Source organism: Abramis brama (assembly GCF_963993115.1).
Source record: "Abramis brama genome assembly, chromosome: 3".
Lineage (NCBI taxonomy): Eukaryota > Metazoa > Chordata > Actinopteri > Cypriniformes > Leuciscidae > Abramis > Abramis brama.
In genome coordinates, this window is record NC_139965.1 from 53,631,871 (window position 1) to 53,647,004 (window position 15,134).

At 41.6% G+C, this 15,134-nt stretch overlaps 1 protein-coding gene and 2 long non-coding RNA genes across 3 annotated transcripts in view; 1 reads left to right on the top strand and 2 right to left on the bottom strand.

Annotated features, from left to right (window-relative positions):
• LOC311079765 overlaps positions 1 to 12,653 on the top strand; it is an 82,054-nt gene extending 69,401 nt beyond the window's left edge. The window contains exons 5-6 of the mRNA XM_084109414.1: positions 12,194 to 12,294; positions 12,388 to 12,653. Coding sequence (XP_083965540.1) covers positions 12,194 to 12,294; positions 12,388 to 12,526 — 240 coding nt within the window. The 3' untranslated portion in view covers positions 12,527 to 12,653. The remainder of the gene's footprint in view (positions 1 to 12,193; positions 12,295 to 12,387) is intronic.
• Positions 3,104 to 4,356, bottom strand: LOC311078722. Its single transcript, XR_014605259.1, has 3 exons — positions 4,127 to 4,356; positions 3,988 to 4,043; positions 3,104 to 3,920 (listed from the first exon to the last, which is right to left on the bottom strand). It is a non-coding gene; the product is annotated as an uncharacterized lncRNA (long non-coding RNA).
• On the bottom strand, positions 10,093 to 11,299 carry LOC311080318. Its single transcript, XR_014605554.1, has 3 exons — positions 11,114 to 11,299; positions 10,975 to 11,030; positions 10,093 to 10,907 (listed from the first exon to the last, which is right to left on the bottom strand). It is a non-coding gene; the product is annotated as an uncharacterized lncRNA (long non-coding RNA).
• Positions 12,654 to 15,134: the final 2,481 nt, after the last annotated feature.

A 15,134-nucleotide genomic window follows, 5' to 3' on the forward strand; every position in this document is an offset into this window, starting at 1 on the left:
GATTGGAAAGGCATTTATTGTCAATAAATATGAAGAAAATATGTAAAAATATAATTAAAGTTGTTATTTAATAATAAAGTGTCTATCAGATAGGGTTATGGGTGTGGTGAGGGATTAATGTCCCAATAAGGCGACATTTATATAATAAATATATAATTTACACTCAATATGTTATTATTGCTTACTGTTTTATAATGTACTAAAATACTAAGTTGCAAATATTATCTAACTACTATTTACACTTATTGCAAAGAAAATACTGCTATTTTTACAGTGTGTAAATAGAATCTATAGCCCAATGTAAATTACACTTAGTGTAAATAGCATCTATTGCTTTTGCAAATAGCTGCTGCCAAAAATAATAGGCTACTTCAGTGTACTATGGCATTATTTCAGGAGCTCAGGTTAAGGACAGTTTCATGTATATACATTTCAAATTGTTTATACATTTTATAAAACTAATTAATTATTTTATTTTTCATTGACAATCAGAGTAAAATTTACTGAGATTAATGCATATGGCATGACAACATATTGACAGACTTCAAAGATTTTCATCTAAACACAAAAAAACTATGTAAAGATTAACTCTGTGTCTATTATGAATGTAAATAAATTAGAAAATAAGTAATAATGCTACTCAGTGAATTTCAAGTGTTTAACATCTTTTGACAGATTGTAATGAGTATTTGAAGATCCATGGAAGTCCAGTTCCAAGTAGGCCTAGTTCCGGTTCCCAGCAGTACCTAGAAAAACAGACCCCATAATAAAATGTATCATAGACAACAAGGCATAGAGACTTCAGAAATTATTAAAAGGCAGAGATATTAATGGTTTGTACTCTTCTGAAGTCTGGAATGATGATGTTACACCATTGACAGCAGCAGTTATATGCAGAAATGAAGAAATCTGCTCTTATCTACTTGAAGAGTCGGCTGATCCTAACAAACCCTCAACAAATAGACAAACACCTCTACATTATGCTGGTTTTATTGGAGTTCGATTGAGTATTGTGGAAAGATTACTTGCAGCAAAAGCTAACCCAAATGGACAAGGATTACAAATTTTTACTCCATTGCAGTGTGCTGTTGATCATGACCGTGAAGACATTGTGAAAGCACTTATAAAGGCTGGAGCTTCACCCGGAAGGAACTATGTGAATCCAGAACTTGATAAAAAAGTGGAGAGAATGATTAATCGACTGTATTCACAGGGTGAAGTGTCTGACAAAGTTCGTATATCTTTCTCTTTTCCTTGTGCTATACGAACGAAAAAACAGACAGAAGTTTACAGAGTGTTTAAGGAACATTTCTTTGAAGAGAATCCTTTTGATAATTTGATTTATTTTGAGCTCTACTTTAGTGTAGTTTACTTTAGTGTACTTTAGTCTACTTTAGTAGCAGTATCGTCAGACCACCATCAAGTGGTTAAAAGACACAAACAGTGCAGACAGATACATAGAGGGACTCATCAAGCGCTTCCCAAGAATCCCTCAGGAAAACTGGCAGAGTGCACTGAACTGCTTAAATGCTGCTTTGTGTGTCAGTGAAAGCATCTCTCCTCAGGTATTCAGTGAGCTTGTGTCAGTTCTTACGAACAGTCTTCAGCGCTTTGGAAATGCACAAGGAGAAATAGTGAATCATCTGATACTGAAGATAATCAATGTCATGATGCAGAAGACGTCTGAGCAGAAACTGAGTACAAACAATTCTATCTATGAGAAGTTATGCAGAAGTCTATTGCCTCTCACACATCCTGATTATTCAAGTCTAATTGGAATGTTGACGTATGGACTGTTCGCCAATATAAATGACTTTGCTCCAGAACTTGTTGCATTATATGAATTGTCTCCCATCCCAGAGATGATACTTATAAAAGCAGAGACAGAGATGTATGAAGTCATGAAAAAAAAGCTGCATAGGTTTAATGAATCACTGAGACATCCAGCAGGTTCAAGTGCAGTGGATAGTTTATGTGAGGAGACTTCTGCTCTATCAACAAGCAGAAAGAAGAAAAAGAAGAAGAAAAAGAAGAAAAAAATCCAGCAAGAACTGGGATCACAAGAATCTGAGCTGCAAAATAAAGAGGAACCGTATCCAGACACTGAAGTGAAATCCATTGAGGAATCAAACTCAAGTGTGCAGCCGTTCACACCGCCTGCTGAGAACTCAAATATCTCAAAAAGGTGGGTTCAGATCAGCCATCGTTGGAGGCCTAAGCTTGAGAAGCTAGCTAACATGGATATTAGCAATAAAAATAGGCTGGGAAACCTTACTCTTGTTCGTAGTGATGAATTTCAGATCGCTAAAGGAAGTGATGGAACAGAAGTTTTCCTTGGACTGAGGGATGACGGCACAGAAGTGGCTGTGAAACGAATGACTAAGTCTAATTACCAAGTTCTCAGGAATGAGGAGGAATTTCTACGACTTCCACAGCTTGATAGTCCCTCCATTGTGCGATATGTGGACTTTGCTGAAGATGAGGATTTTGGATACCTTGTACTTCAGCTTTGTGAGTACACACTGGATGAATATATCCAAGATCATTTATCAGATGAAACCACTGAGAGAAGTTTGGTTCTGAAGAAGCTGGTGAAGGAAGTTCTCTGCAGCTTACAGGTTTTACACCAACCACAGACCAAAGTGCTTCATCGGGACATCAAACCCCAGAATGTTCTGATTGGTAGGAGTTAAACCTGAGAAATTAAAATCATCTGATTTTATTTTCTTCCATTAATTTAAAACTTCTGTTTGTAATAGACATAAATGGAAAAGCTAGATTGGCTGATTTTGGCATTAGTCGTCGACTGAACCTAAGCCAAACAACTTTACGAACAGGCATTGCTGGAACTAGATGCTGGAAGGCAAAGGAGACCTTAGATGAGGAGGTCAACAGTGGGTACAAGAGGAGCTCCGACATTCAGGTGATCTCTTCCTTCTTTTAAGTCAACAATATTGTTATTATTATGTGGCATTGAGAGTATTTTTCTTAAAGATCTTCTAGTGTAATGACTACGCCACCTGGGAGTTCTTAACCCAGGAATACCAACCTAATAAATAGGCTGCACAGATTTATTTCCCTCTTATAAGACAAGAGACGTGGATGAATAAATAATTGTTTTATTTTTCTAATCACAGTAATAATAATTAATTCAAGACAAAGACGATACAAGGAAAATGTTCAAAATAATACTTCAACACTGAGACTTCACAACATCAATACACAATAAATACACAAACAGAGGGACAATCTCAACTTTTTCAGATGATAGGACCGAGTGTGACCAGCAGGGGGGGACTCAGTGAGCACCAAAACACTCAGTAAATAGCACAATAAATGCAAAAGAAAACCAAACACACAATTAATATCACCTTCACACACTGGTGCTCATACACAGCACAAAAGTAATCAGCAAGTCAAGCCCCGCCCCTTTGCTTTTGAACACTCAACCCAAAATGAAATCAAAGAAAGGAATCACATAGATTGATCAAATACAGTTCACAATAAACAGATACAAAATAACAAATTAATTAAACGATAAACATTTGAAAGAAAACAATACAATTAGCAAACACACAACACTCTCCTTGTAAACATGCACACTCACACGTAGCCCCACACACACACGCTTACATACACACGCACACACACACACACACACACACACTTACACACGCGCCCACACACACACTAAAACTACAGGAAGGCGATATTCCTCTCCTTGCCAACCTGCATACGGTTTTAAACACTAGCAGTTTCGATTCGGCTATAGACAGAGTTGAATGAAGTTGACATAACTCCGTTGGTTTAAATCCAGTTGAAACAACAGCAAAACAGCAGCGCTCCGTGATTAACGAGCGAACGACAAGTTACCCCAGCAACCGAATCCTCCCCGCCACTCGGCAGAATACACTGCCCTTCTGAAACAACAACTATAATTAAAAGAAATCTCATGGAGCATAACACAAATACAAATAACCTGCATACTTGGGGTGCAATGAATCCCAGTCACAGCAGTCCGACAGGTGAAATCAATGTGCACGCTGTAAATAGAACAGAAGGGATTGTAATTCACCCACTGCCCTATAAACTGAAAGATAAACACTATAAACAATCGCGTTCCTACCTGTGGAAAATCTACACCAGAACGTCAGCCGTGGGAAACAGCACTCAATCTCCTACGTGCCATACAGGGGACCAACCAGACAAATTTCCCGCATGCAGCTCAGCATGCGGAACCGGAAAAGCAAGGAAGAAGCTCTGTCACGTGGTTCACTACAGAGCAGATATATATGCGCCGCCCTTAGCTGGGATAGGCTCAATAAATAAACCTGAAGCAACCAATAGTGGCCCAAAACCACACATCTATACTGCCACATTCCACCCCCTACTCCTGTATCGTCGCCCCGATGATATACATTCTCAAATATGCTGCCTTAATTCCAGGGCCTAAAAATCACAGAGACAGAGTTAGAAACCTGGGGCGTAGCCACTACTACATTCTCCCCAAGGGATCGTGGGAGACGATAAACATTAGAATGTTGGCCAGCTGTAGCACGCTGCGACCGGCGTACCACGCCATCCTCCAATGAAGGTGCTGCAGACTCTAACTCTAGTTGCGGTTGAGCTACTACTTCAACCACCCGGGACGTCTCAAAAATCCCAGGCTGCATAACTCCGGCCGATGGCCCTGGCGGACTCTGATGATCACTACTCCCCTGCCCTGAGAGGACTGGCAAAGATTCTGGTGCCAAAAGAAACAAATCACCCTCTTGTTCTTCAACCTCTGAGGAGGGAGTCTGTTCAACTGGCATTTCCTCTATAGGGACAGATAGATCAGGGTCCCGCTGGGTCCTAAGCTTTAAAAGTGACCGGTGTACCCGTCGCACCCGGTCCAGGTCCCCAACAGGTGCGATGGTATACACTGATCCTCCCTCCCTAGGTGCCTGTACTACTCGGTATACCACTGGGCTCCATAAATCTTGGATCTTAGAACGCCCTCTTGTGCCAAACTGACGAAGATAGACCAACTGGCCCTCTCCCAGTGGTGCCTCACGAACATGTAGATCATAATAGGTTTTTCGACGATCTGCTGCTACCTGTAACCGCTCTTGAGCTCCCTCAAAGGCTACATGTAATCTTGTCTGGTGTTCCAGCACCCACTCATGCACGTTTCTCGTAGCTGGTTCTCGAGTCCCACCCAGCAGAAAATCAACGGGTAAACGTGGCTCCTGGCCAAACATTAAGAAGTAGGGTGATTCGCCGGTAGCCTGATGGATAGTAGTATTATAACTGAATAAGACTTGGGGAAGACAAGACACCCAATCCCTCTTACGGGATGGAGGCAACGTGCGCAATAGATTGTGCAGAGTCCTATTAAATCTCTCACACTGGCCGTTACCCGCCGGGTGGTAGGGTGTCGTCCGAGATTTCTGGACCTTATACAGGTCACACAGCTGTTGGATCAATGTGGATTCGAAATTTCTGCCCTGATCAGAGTGTATGCGATCAGGGACACCAAACTTATAGAACCATTCAACTACCAATATTCGTGCCACCGTTTCCGCCCGCTGATCCCGTGTGGGAACGGCCAAAGTGTACTTGGTAAAGATATCAGTCATCACCAAAACGTTCTCTATGCCTGAACTAGAGGGCTCGAGCATGGTAAAATCAATGGCCAAGATTTCATTAGGCCTGGATGCCAGCAAGTGTCCCAAAAAACTAGAGGCACCTGGCTGTACGTTCTTACCAAGCTGACACCGCTCGCACTCTCGGCACCAGCAAGCCACGTCCTTTGCCATTCCTGGCCAATAGCACCTCTGCCGTACCAATTCGGTGGTGCGCTCCACTCCTTGGTGTCCATGTTCCTGATGCAGCCCTGTTAACACCTTATCTTTTAAAACAGAGGGCAGAATCAACTGAAAGATCTCCTCCCTCCCATCTGGGCGGAAAACACGACGGTACAAAACACCCTCTTGCTCGACCAAACGGTCCCACTGACGGAGAAGAGTCACAGTGTCTTTAGATAGCAACTGACGCTCCTGAAAACTAGGAAACACTCCACGCCTCCAAAGTGGCAGTATTTTCCCAATTACCGGATCTGCATCCTGCAAACTCTTCATATCCGCCGATGGACAACAGGGAAGAGTGGTCATAACAGATTGAGTAGCCAGGGGTTGGGTAGCCAATGAGGCCAACTCTGCCTCTGCTGCCTGCCTTACAGAGCCAGGAACTAGGGTAAATGGGAGCACTCCGAGCATCTCCCCACTACTTAGTGGAGGCTGCCTGGAGAGGGCATCAGCATTACGATTGCTCCTCCCAGAGCGATAACGCACCTCAAAGTCAAAAGCTGAAAGCTGGGATGCCCAACGCTGTTCCATTGCCCCAAGCTTAGCTGAAGCCAAATGGCTAAGAGGGTTATTGTCAGTAAAAACAGTACACTTATGCCCTAACAAGTACTCCCGAAATTTCTCTGCCATGGCCCACTTGAGCGCCAAAAACTCTAGCCTCATAGAGCTGTAGGTGGAAGTATTGCGCTCAGTGGGCCTAAGACAACGACTTGCATAAGCAATAGGTCTTACCTGTCCCTCCTGTTCCTGAGAGAGCACAGCACCCAAACCCCTGTGGCTCGCATCTACCTCTAAAATAAACGGCAAGGAAAAGTCGGCATATGCCAAAACAGGGGCTGTAATGAGTTTATTTTTCAGAGCGTCAAAACTCTCCTGGCACTGGGTTGTCCATGTGCTTGTAAAATTCCGCTCTGCTTGTTTCTGGGGTCGGTGACCACCCATTTCGGCTACCAACCTATGCAGGGGGGCTGCCAACTTAGAGAATCCTTCTACAAACCGACGGTAATAGCCCGCAAAACCCAGGAAAGAACGCAACTCTGAAAGACTTGTGGGGCGCTGCCACTGCGCTACCACCGCAACTTTGCTGGGATCTGTAGCCACCCCCTGAGAAGACACAATATGCCCCAAGTACCTCACCTGTTGTTGGAAAAAAGCACACTTGCCTAAATTTGCTTTTAAACCCTCTCGTTTCAATCGACTCAAAACAACTTCCAAACGTTCCAAATGTTGGGCCACCGAGGAAGAGCACACTACTATATCATCGAGATATAGGAGCAAAGACTGCTGCTGCTGATCTCCAAACAATCTCTCCATCAGACGTTGGAATGTGCTGGGAGCATTGCAAAGCCCAAAGGGCATGCGATTCCACTCGAAGAGACCGAAAGGAGTGCAGAAAGCAGTCTTAGCTCTATCTTCCTCGGTGACCGGAACCTGGTTGTACCCGCTGGCCAAATCCATAGTGGAGAACCAGCGAGCTCCAGTTAACGCATCTAGAGATTCCTCAATTCGAGGCAAAGGGAACGCATCTTTTCGTGTCTTAGCATTCAGTTGACGGTAGTCCACACACATGCGCAGACTACCGTCCTTCTTCTTTACAAGAACAATCGGGGAAGCGTAGGGACTGCAGCTTTCCCTTATGACCTGAGCATCGAGAAGTTGACTGATGTGGGTCTTCACAACATCATACTCTGAAGGTGGTATGCGTCGATACCTCTGCCTAACCGGAGTATCATCTAGAAGAGGAATGTCATGAGAGAGTAAATTGGTACAACCCAAGTCACCATCATGGGCTGAAAACACTGACTGATATTGCTGAAGCAACATCCTCACCTGGACCTGGTCACTCTGTGTCAAGACAGTTAAATCAATAGACTCGATTTGTTCAGACATAGTGGACCCAGTCTGCGATGACTGCAAACCAACTGTTGCAGACGTAGTTTTAACTTCAGTGACTCCTTGGGGTAAACAAGTCACAAAAACAGCATTCAAGGTGCCTAGAACTGCACCAGGATACAGAAAAGCGTCTACAGTCCCCACATTAACTACAGGTATGTAAACAGTACCCCGAGAAACCTGTAGTAGGGCTGGAGACACAAGCAACCCAGCAGGAAGGCCTGGATCAACAGGCTCAAACAGCACTGTGTTTCCTGAACAATGTTCAGAGCATGTGGCCGCTACCATCTGCATCATACCACCTGCAATGCGTCTTGCTTTATGCCCACGTACCCTTACTTTACTCATTAAGCCAGAAGGTTGAGCCTTCAGCTGACAGTGTTGCAAGGCTTGCATGACAGGACCAGGGGCGCCTGAAACCGCAGGCAAATTAAAAAGGGACAAACCATGCTGCCCAAAAAGTTCCTGGTAACAACGACTAAGAACATTCATCCCTAGAACTCCAGGAACTTGGACACCCAAACCACCCAGGGGATCCTTAATCACTAATACTCCACATCCTAACACTACCTTCCCACACAACTCAATATCCAGCTCTAGGTAGCCAATGTAGGGGATTTCAAGTCCATTTGCTGCCCTAAGCTGTAACCACTGGCAACGCATCAAACGCTCCTGCCCACATTGTGCAAAATTAGCAAGAAAACAACTTTCCGTTATAGTAGAGACCATGGAGCCGGTATCAATTAGACAAGGTATCTTAATTCCTCCCATACCAACAAGAAGATGTGGGCATGACGACATTAGGTTAGAACTAGGATCCGAGCTAGACAATTCATTCAAGCCAATAGTCACCCCTACCGATTTGTGGCTCTGCAATTCGGCGGGTGCTAGTTTCCCAACGGCTGACGATCGTGACGGCGCCCATCCACAGATGAAGTAACCGTTGGAGGGCCCACAATTGGTGGACGTGGAGGAGCTCGTGGGCCTTCACAATCTCGGGCAAAATGGCCAGGCTGTTGGCACCGTCTGCAAATTACTGGGCCATAACGTGGGGAACGGTCACGTGAACGAAAATCTTGAAACCGAGCAAAATTTTGTGTCAGTTGATTTAACTGTTTCTGTTGGGCTTTTAGCATTTCTCTCAACTCACCCATTTCAGATGACTTGGGAGAAGCAGCTACAACAGAATGCAACTCTCCTTGAACCCCATACTGGAGGCCATAAGATAACGGGACTGATTGACTGCGACCCCTCGCACCCCCTGGCATTCCCTCTCGCTCCCATCTAATGGCTTCACCACGTACTTCCAATAAAGTAACGGTCGGTTGACGGCGTACTAATTGTTTAAGTTCTCGCCGAAGCGCACAGTCAGCTACATGCTCGACAAATTGATCACGCAATAAAACTGGAACATCTATCACAATGGCCGAACGTTGTTTAACCTTTTCCATTAGACTCATCAATGCGAGGGAAAATTCTAACAAAGACTCCCCTTCTTGTTGCTTCCTAGAAAAGAAAGCCTCCTGCAAAGCCACATGGGACTCAGAACATCCATAAACCTCACGCAATGCAGCGAATATTTTCTCAGGGTCGCTACGTTCGCTAGCAGGACGGTAACGAATTTCTTCTCGTGCCTCCCCCTCCAATTGGTCAAATAAAAAGAAAGCCTGATCTGATGTGGACAAATGACGAATTCGAATACAGGCCTGAGCCTCCTCAATCCACTCACTAATACCAATCCCTGACCGGCCATTAAACTTAGGGCACTTCCTATCCCTTGGTACAAAGACAAATCGTTCGGACAAACCGACATTAGCACCAACGGATGGGGCCGGGGGTGTAGCGGGCAAAACATGTGCGTCACCAGAGGGTCTACTTGACCCTGGTGAGGCAACAGAGGCACGTTCTTGACGCAGCATCTCATTATCGGCTCGCAACTGAGCCACCAACTCCCTGAGCTCTTGGAGTTCCTCACTCATGATTATAATGTGCCACTTCCTACTTACCAAAAACGAACCCCCTCAAGGAAGGCACACCCCAAAATTTGGAGACTCAAACCAAACGGGCACTGCTGTTTTGCTGCTTTTCTAGAAAAGAGAGGACAAAAACAAACAAACAAAAACCAAAACAAAATAACCCCAAAACAATTTACACAAAAATAAACACCCACGTCTCCGTCTCAAGAATGGGAAACCCTGCCGTACTACGCCAATTGTGGCATTGAGAGTATTTTTCTTAAAGATCTTCTAGTGTAATGACTACGCCACCTGGGAGTTCTTAACCCAGGAATACCAACCTAATAAATAGGCTGCACAGATTTATTTCCCTCTTATAAGACAAGAGACGTGGATGAATAAATAATTGTTTTATTTTTCTAATCACAGTAATAATAATTAATTCAAGACAAAGACGATACAAGGAAAATGTTCAAAATAATACTTCAACACTGAGACTTCACAACATCAATACACAATAAATACACAAACAGAGGGACAATCTCAACTTTTTCAGATGATAGGACCGAGTGTGACCAGCAGGGGGGGACTCAGTGAGCACCAAAACACTCAGTAAATAGCACAATAAATGCAAAAGAAAACCAAACACACAATTAATATCACCTTCACACACTGGTGCTCATACACAGCACAAAAGTAATCAGCAAGTCAAGCCCCGCCCCTTTGCTTTTGAACACTCAACCCAAAATGAAATCAAAGAAAGGAATCACATAGATTGATCAAATACAGTTCACAATAAACAGATACAAAATAACAAATTAATTAAACGATAAACATTTGAAAGAAAACAATACAATTAGCAAACACACAACACTCTCCTTGTAAACATGCACACTCACACGTAGCCCCACACACACACGCTTACATACACACGCACACACACACACACACACACACTTACACACGCGCCCACACACACACTAAAACTACAGGAAGGCGATATTCCTCTCCTTGCCAACCTGCATACGGTTTTAAACACTAGCAGTTTCGATTCGGCTATAGACAGAGTTGAATGAAGTTGACATAACTCCGTTGGTTTAAATCCAGTTGAAACAACAGCAAAACAGCAGCGCTCCGTGATTAACGAGCGAACGACAAGTTACCCCAGCAACCGAATCCTCCCCGCCACTCGGCAGAATACACTGCCCTTCTGAAACAACAACTATAATTAAAAGAAATCTCATGGAGCATAACACAAATACAAATAACCTGCATACTTGGGGTGCAATGAATCCCAGTCACAGCAGTCCGACAGGTGAAATCAATGTGCACGCTGTAAATAGAACAGAAGGGATTGTAATTCACCCACTGCCCTATAAACTGAAAGATAAACACTATAAACAATCGCGTTCCTACCTGTGGAAAATCTACACCAGAACGTCAGCCGTGGGAAACAGCACTCAATCTCCTACGTGCCATACAGGGGACCAACCAGACAAATTTCCCGCATGCAGCTCAGCATGCGGAACCGGAAAAGCAAGGAAGAAGCTCTGTCACGTGGTTCACTACAGAGCAGATATATATGCGCCGCCCTTAGCTGGGATAGGCTCAATAAATAAACCTGAAGCAACCAATAGTGGCCCAAAACCACACATCTATACTGCCACAATTAGAACTAAATTAAATAATTAAAAATATATTATTAGAAATTAAATTATTGACTTAAATAAACAATTACAAATACAGTTAATTTAAATTGTATTTGATGAAAATTCTAAACTTAACACTGTAACCGTTTTGAAGGTTGCTGGGATGTTAGTGTACTACATTCTCTCTAGAGGACACCATCCATTTGGTAAAGGTCCATTTTGTGAAGTCAACATCCTACAAGGAAGATACTCACTGGAACATCTGGATGATGAAGTAGCGAAGGATCTCGTCGAGTGGATGATCAATGAAACTCCAAACAACAGACCAACAGTGGAGCAAACGCTTGCACACCCCTTCTTCTGGACTGATGAAAGGTAGAAAATTATATGGATTTGGCAATGACATTTATCAGTCTAAACAAGCCAGAAAGGTTCAGTACTACTTATAGTACTTGCTTAATATGATTTTATATTAAACGAAGAGGAAATTTCATCCACTGTAGATACTTTTTTTATCATCTGAAGAGATTGTGCTGTTTTTGAAATCCTGTCAGGAGATTTCTTTGAAAAAAGTGGGGAACCAGAATGAGACCGAAAACTGTCGTAATGTTGATGAGGAGCTCCTTCATGCCATTGAAGAATACACTGAGGGGAAAAGCTTTACTGAATGGAAAACTAAAGTGAGTCTTAACTTAACTTTTAGTAACAACTTAAAGAATCTGATTTCATGTCTTCAAGATTTTCCTCGTTACAAATCATTTGAATGTAGTTAATGGCCTGCTTTACTTTACATAAAGTAAAGCAAAAGTAATAAAATTAGTAATAAAGTAAATATTTCTTTTGTCAGTTGCCGTCTGAGCTTGTCCAGAAACTGGATGGTAAGAAGAAAGTCTATCCTGAGAACACACTGGGCCTGCTGCGTTTTATACGCAACCTTCACGAGCATTAGTGAGTTACATGTGACGTGAGGCACATTTGTTAAATAATTGAATAGCATTGTTTGTCAGACCATGCTTTTTGGTGTCCTTTTTCTCTACATAGTCCAGAGGACGCAGAGAGCATCAACCTGATGGATTCATTCCCTGATCTCTTTGGGAGTGTGTTCGGGTTTGCAAAGGAGAGAGGATGGAACTCCAGGGCGAGTCTGAAAAAGTTCTTCAGCTCAGTTCCACAGATTTGATTGTTGTTATTTTTACATATGTACATTGATTTTGCATCATCAATGTATTTCATGAATTAATTTTAAATAAAGACAGATGTAAGATGAGCTACTGTAAGATCTATTGTTGTACGGGAAATGAGGCCCTGACAACTGACCTTCTCATTACATTATAAAAACCTGTGACTGTAACCAGGAAAAGTTCCATAGTGTTGCTTTAATATTAATTTCAGCATTTACTGAAACATTATTAAAATCAAAAGTAGTATTTGTTAACATTAGTTAATGCACTGACTGTGACAACATGAACAAACAATTAACAGTTGTATTATTATTAACTACAATTAACAAATACAGTAACAAATGTGTTGCTCATGGTTAGTTCATGTTAGTTAATACATGAATAATAAACAAATCATTTCATAGTAACACTTTACAGTAAGGTTCAAAGATATAAATTACTTACAATTTAGAGATGAACTTAAGATTTCATTTCACTAGATATATTTTCCCAAGCTAATAACACTTGCTATGGCCTTGGATAAAAACAAATTACATTGTCAGACTCAGAATGAGGCTGAAATCGAGTTATACTTTTATAGTTAAAGGTTGTATCAGCGATTTCAGGCCCAAACATAAATGATCACATTCATCTAATCTTTCCTAACGATCCGCTAGCTACCCGCCCCATAAGCATGCCGTCAAAAAAACTGCGTCTCTGTAGGCAGCCTAGGCTCTGAGATCTGCACACAAAAACAGTTGGTTTCACCAACCACTCAAAACCAAAATAAATAGTGTTCCAACCAATCACCGACAGGTGGTGGGTGTTGTGAGGTTTTCGCGTGCAGCCGTCATAGGCAGCCGTGCACGAGCGCAAAACCTCACAACATCCACCCCTGTCGTTTATAAATTTGTTGTTTTGTTTTCAGAACTGTGGTTTGTTTTGCACTTCTCGGCCACCGTAGGTCTGTTCCGGAAACAGAAATGATTAGTTCACCTCTTGAGTCTTTGGGTCGGAGTCGTTTATTCTTCGGAGTCATATCTTACAACAAATATAACATTACATTAGTATTATTGACTATATGTTGTATTTTATTTTTGGTATCTTTGCTTTATCAAAATGATTTCCCCCATCATACAGATAAAGTTTAAAGCTTTAACCATCTCTTTATTACCACATTCAATGTTATGGAAAAGAACCATCATGACAGAAATTCACAAATTTATAAATGGTAAGAAATAAAAAAGCTACCATTTGAGATCAGAAATGCATCACATACCTGTAATAATAATAATAATAATAATAATAAAACGAAATTAGCGCTTGTTTGTAAGGAAGGTTGGGAATTATTGTATCCAATATAGCTGTCACGTCACTTAACAATGAACAATGAACAATGAACTACTTAGACCTGTAGACTCAGGAGGTGAACTGATCATTTCTGTTTCCTGTAGAGATCCTATAGGATGTTGCCCATGCGCGGTCAACACAAAATGAACGAATCACTCTGTCATATTAAGAATTTGTTCAAAATGAATGAATTGTTCATGATCGACCCATCACTAATTTGAAGAAAGACTGTAGAAAGAGAGATAGCTGAGAGACATTACAAAAGAGAAAAGGTCAGAGGAGTATCACTTTAAAAAGAAGGGTTATGATCATACAAGGGCTTTAAGATCAGCGTTAATATTAGAAAAGCTTTCCAGCGCTGGAGAGACAGAAGCGGGAAGGCCTAAAAACGAACGCAGAAGTTGTGTTGTTTCTGCATTTTAATGGTGGAGCAATGAAGGGAGGAGTGTGTTTGTTTAGACTGATTTCAAATATCAACAGTGTTTCTCAGAAATCGCTTACTGCACATGTACTGAATAAATGTTGAAGATTCAGACTTGTTTTGATAAAAAGTGTTTTAAAATAAGAACCTCTTTTCCTTATTGTACTGCAAGCTGGGATACAGAGAACAAAACCCCAAATAATTACTGCAGCCTGCAAAAGCATGATATTCAGCTATTAATATTCAATAACTTTAATTCCTAAAAACTCAATAAATAACAACTCTTACTTGATCACATAATGCCTTTATTCATATCAGTTTTTAGCTTTATCTGATATGCAAAAACAGAATTAAATCTTTTGTAAATCATGACATTTATCCTCATTTGTTGAATGTTGTTTGGCATATGATTTTTAATACTAATGTAAATAAATCCTTATGAACACTGATTATCATTTGATTATTAATTCATAACACAGGACTTTTTTGCTGCTTATAAAACTAGGCTATATCGGTCTTGATTGCTGACAAAACGTTTGGTGTTTTGAACCAATGAAGATGGTTAGCTTTCAAAAAGGGGGTGATGTTTCACTACTGATGAAGATGGTATAATCAGTGACATTGACTTGATCACTTGATCAGTGATCATAAACATAACTGGGTCAAGACAAATGGATAATTGGCATGCATTCAATCATTCAATTCATTGTTTTGTTTTATTGCCATCTGCTTCATTTGGTGATATAGCAAATACTGGACAAAGACAGTAGGCTACAGAATCACAAAGCACAGAATTAGTACATTTTAGGTACAGTTGCAGTGCGCAATCTTACTTAATTTTAGGATGTTATTTAGGC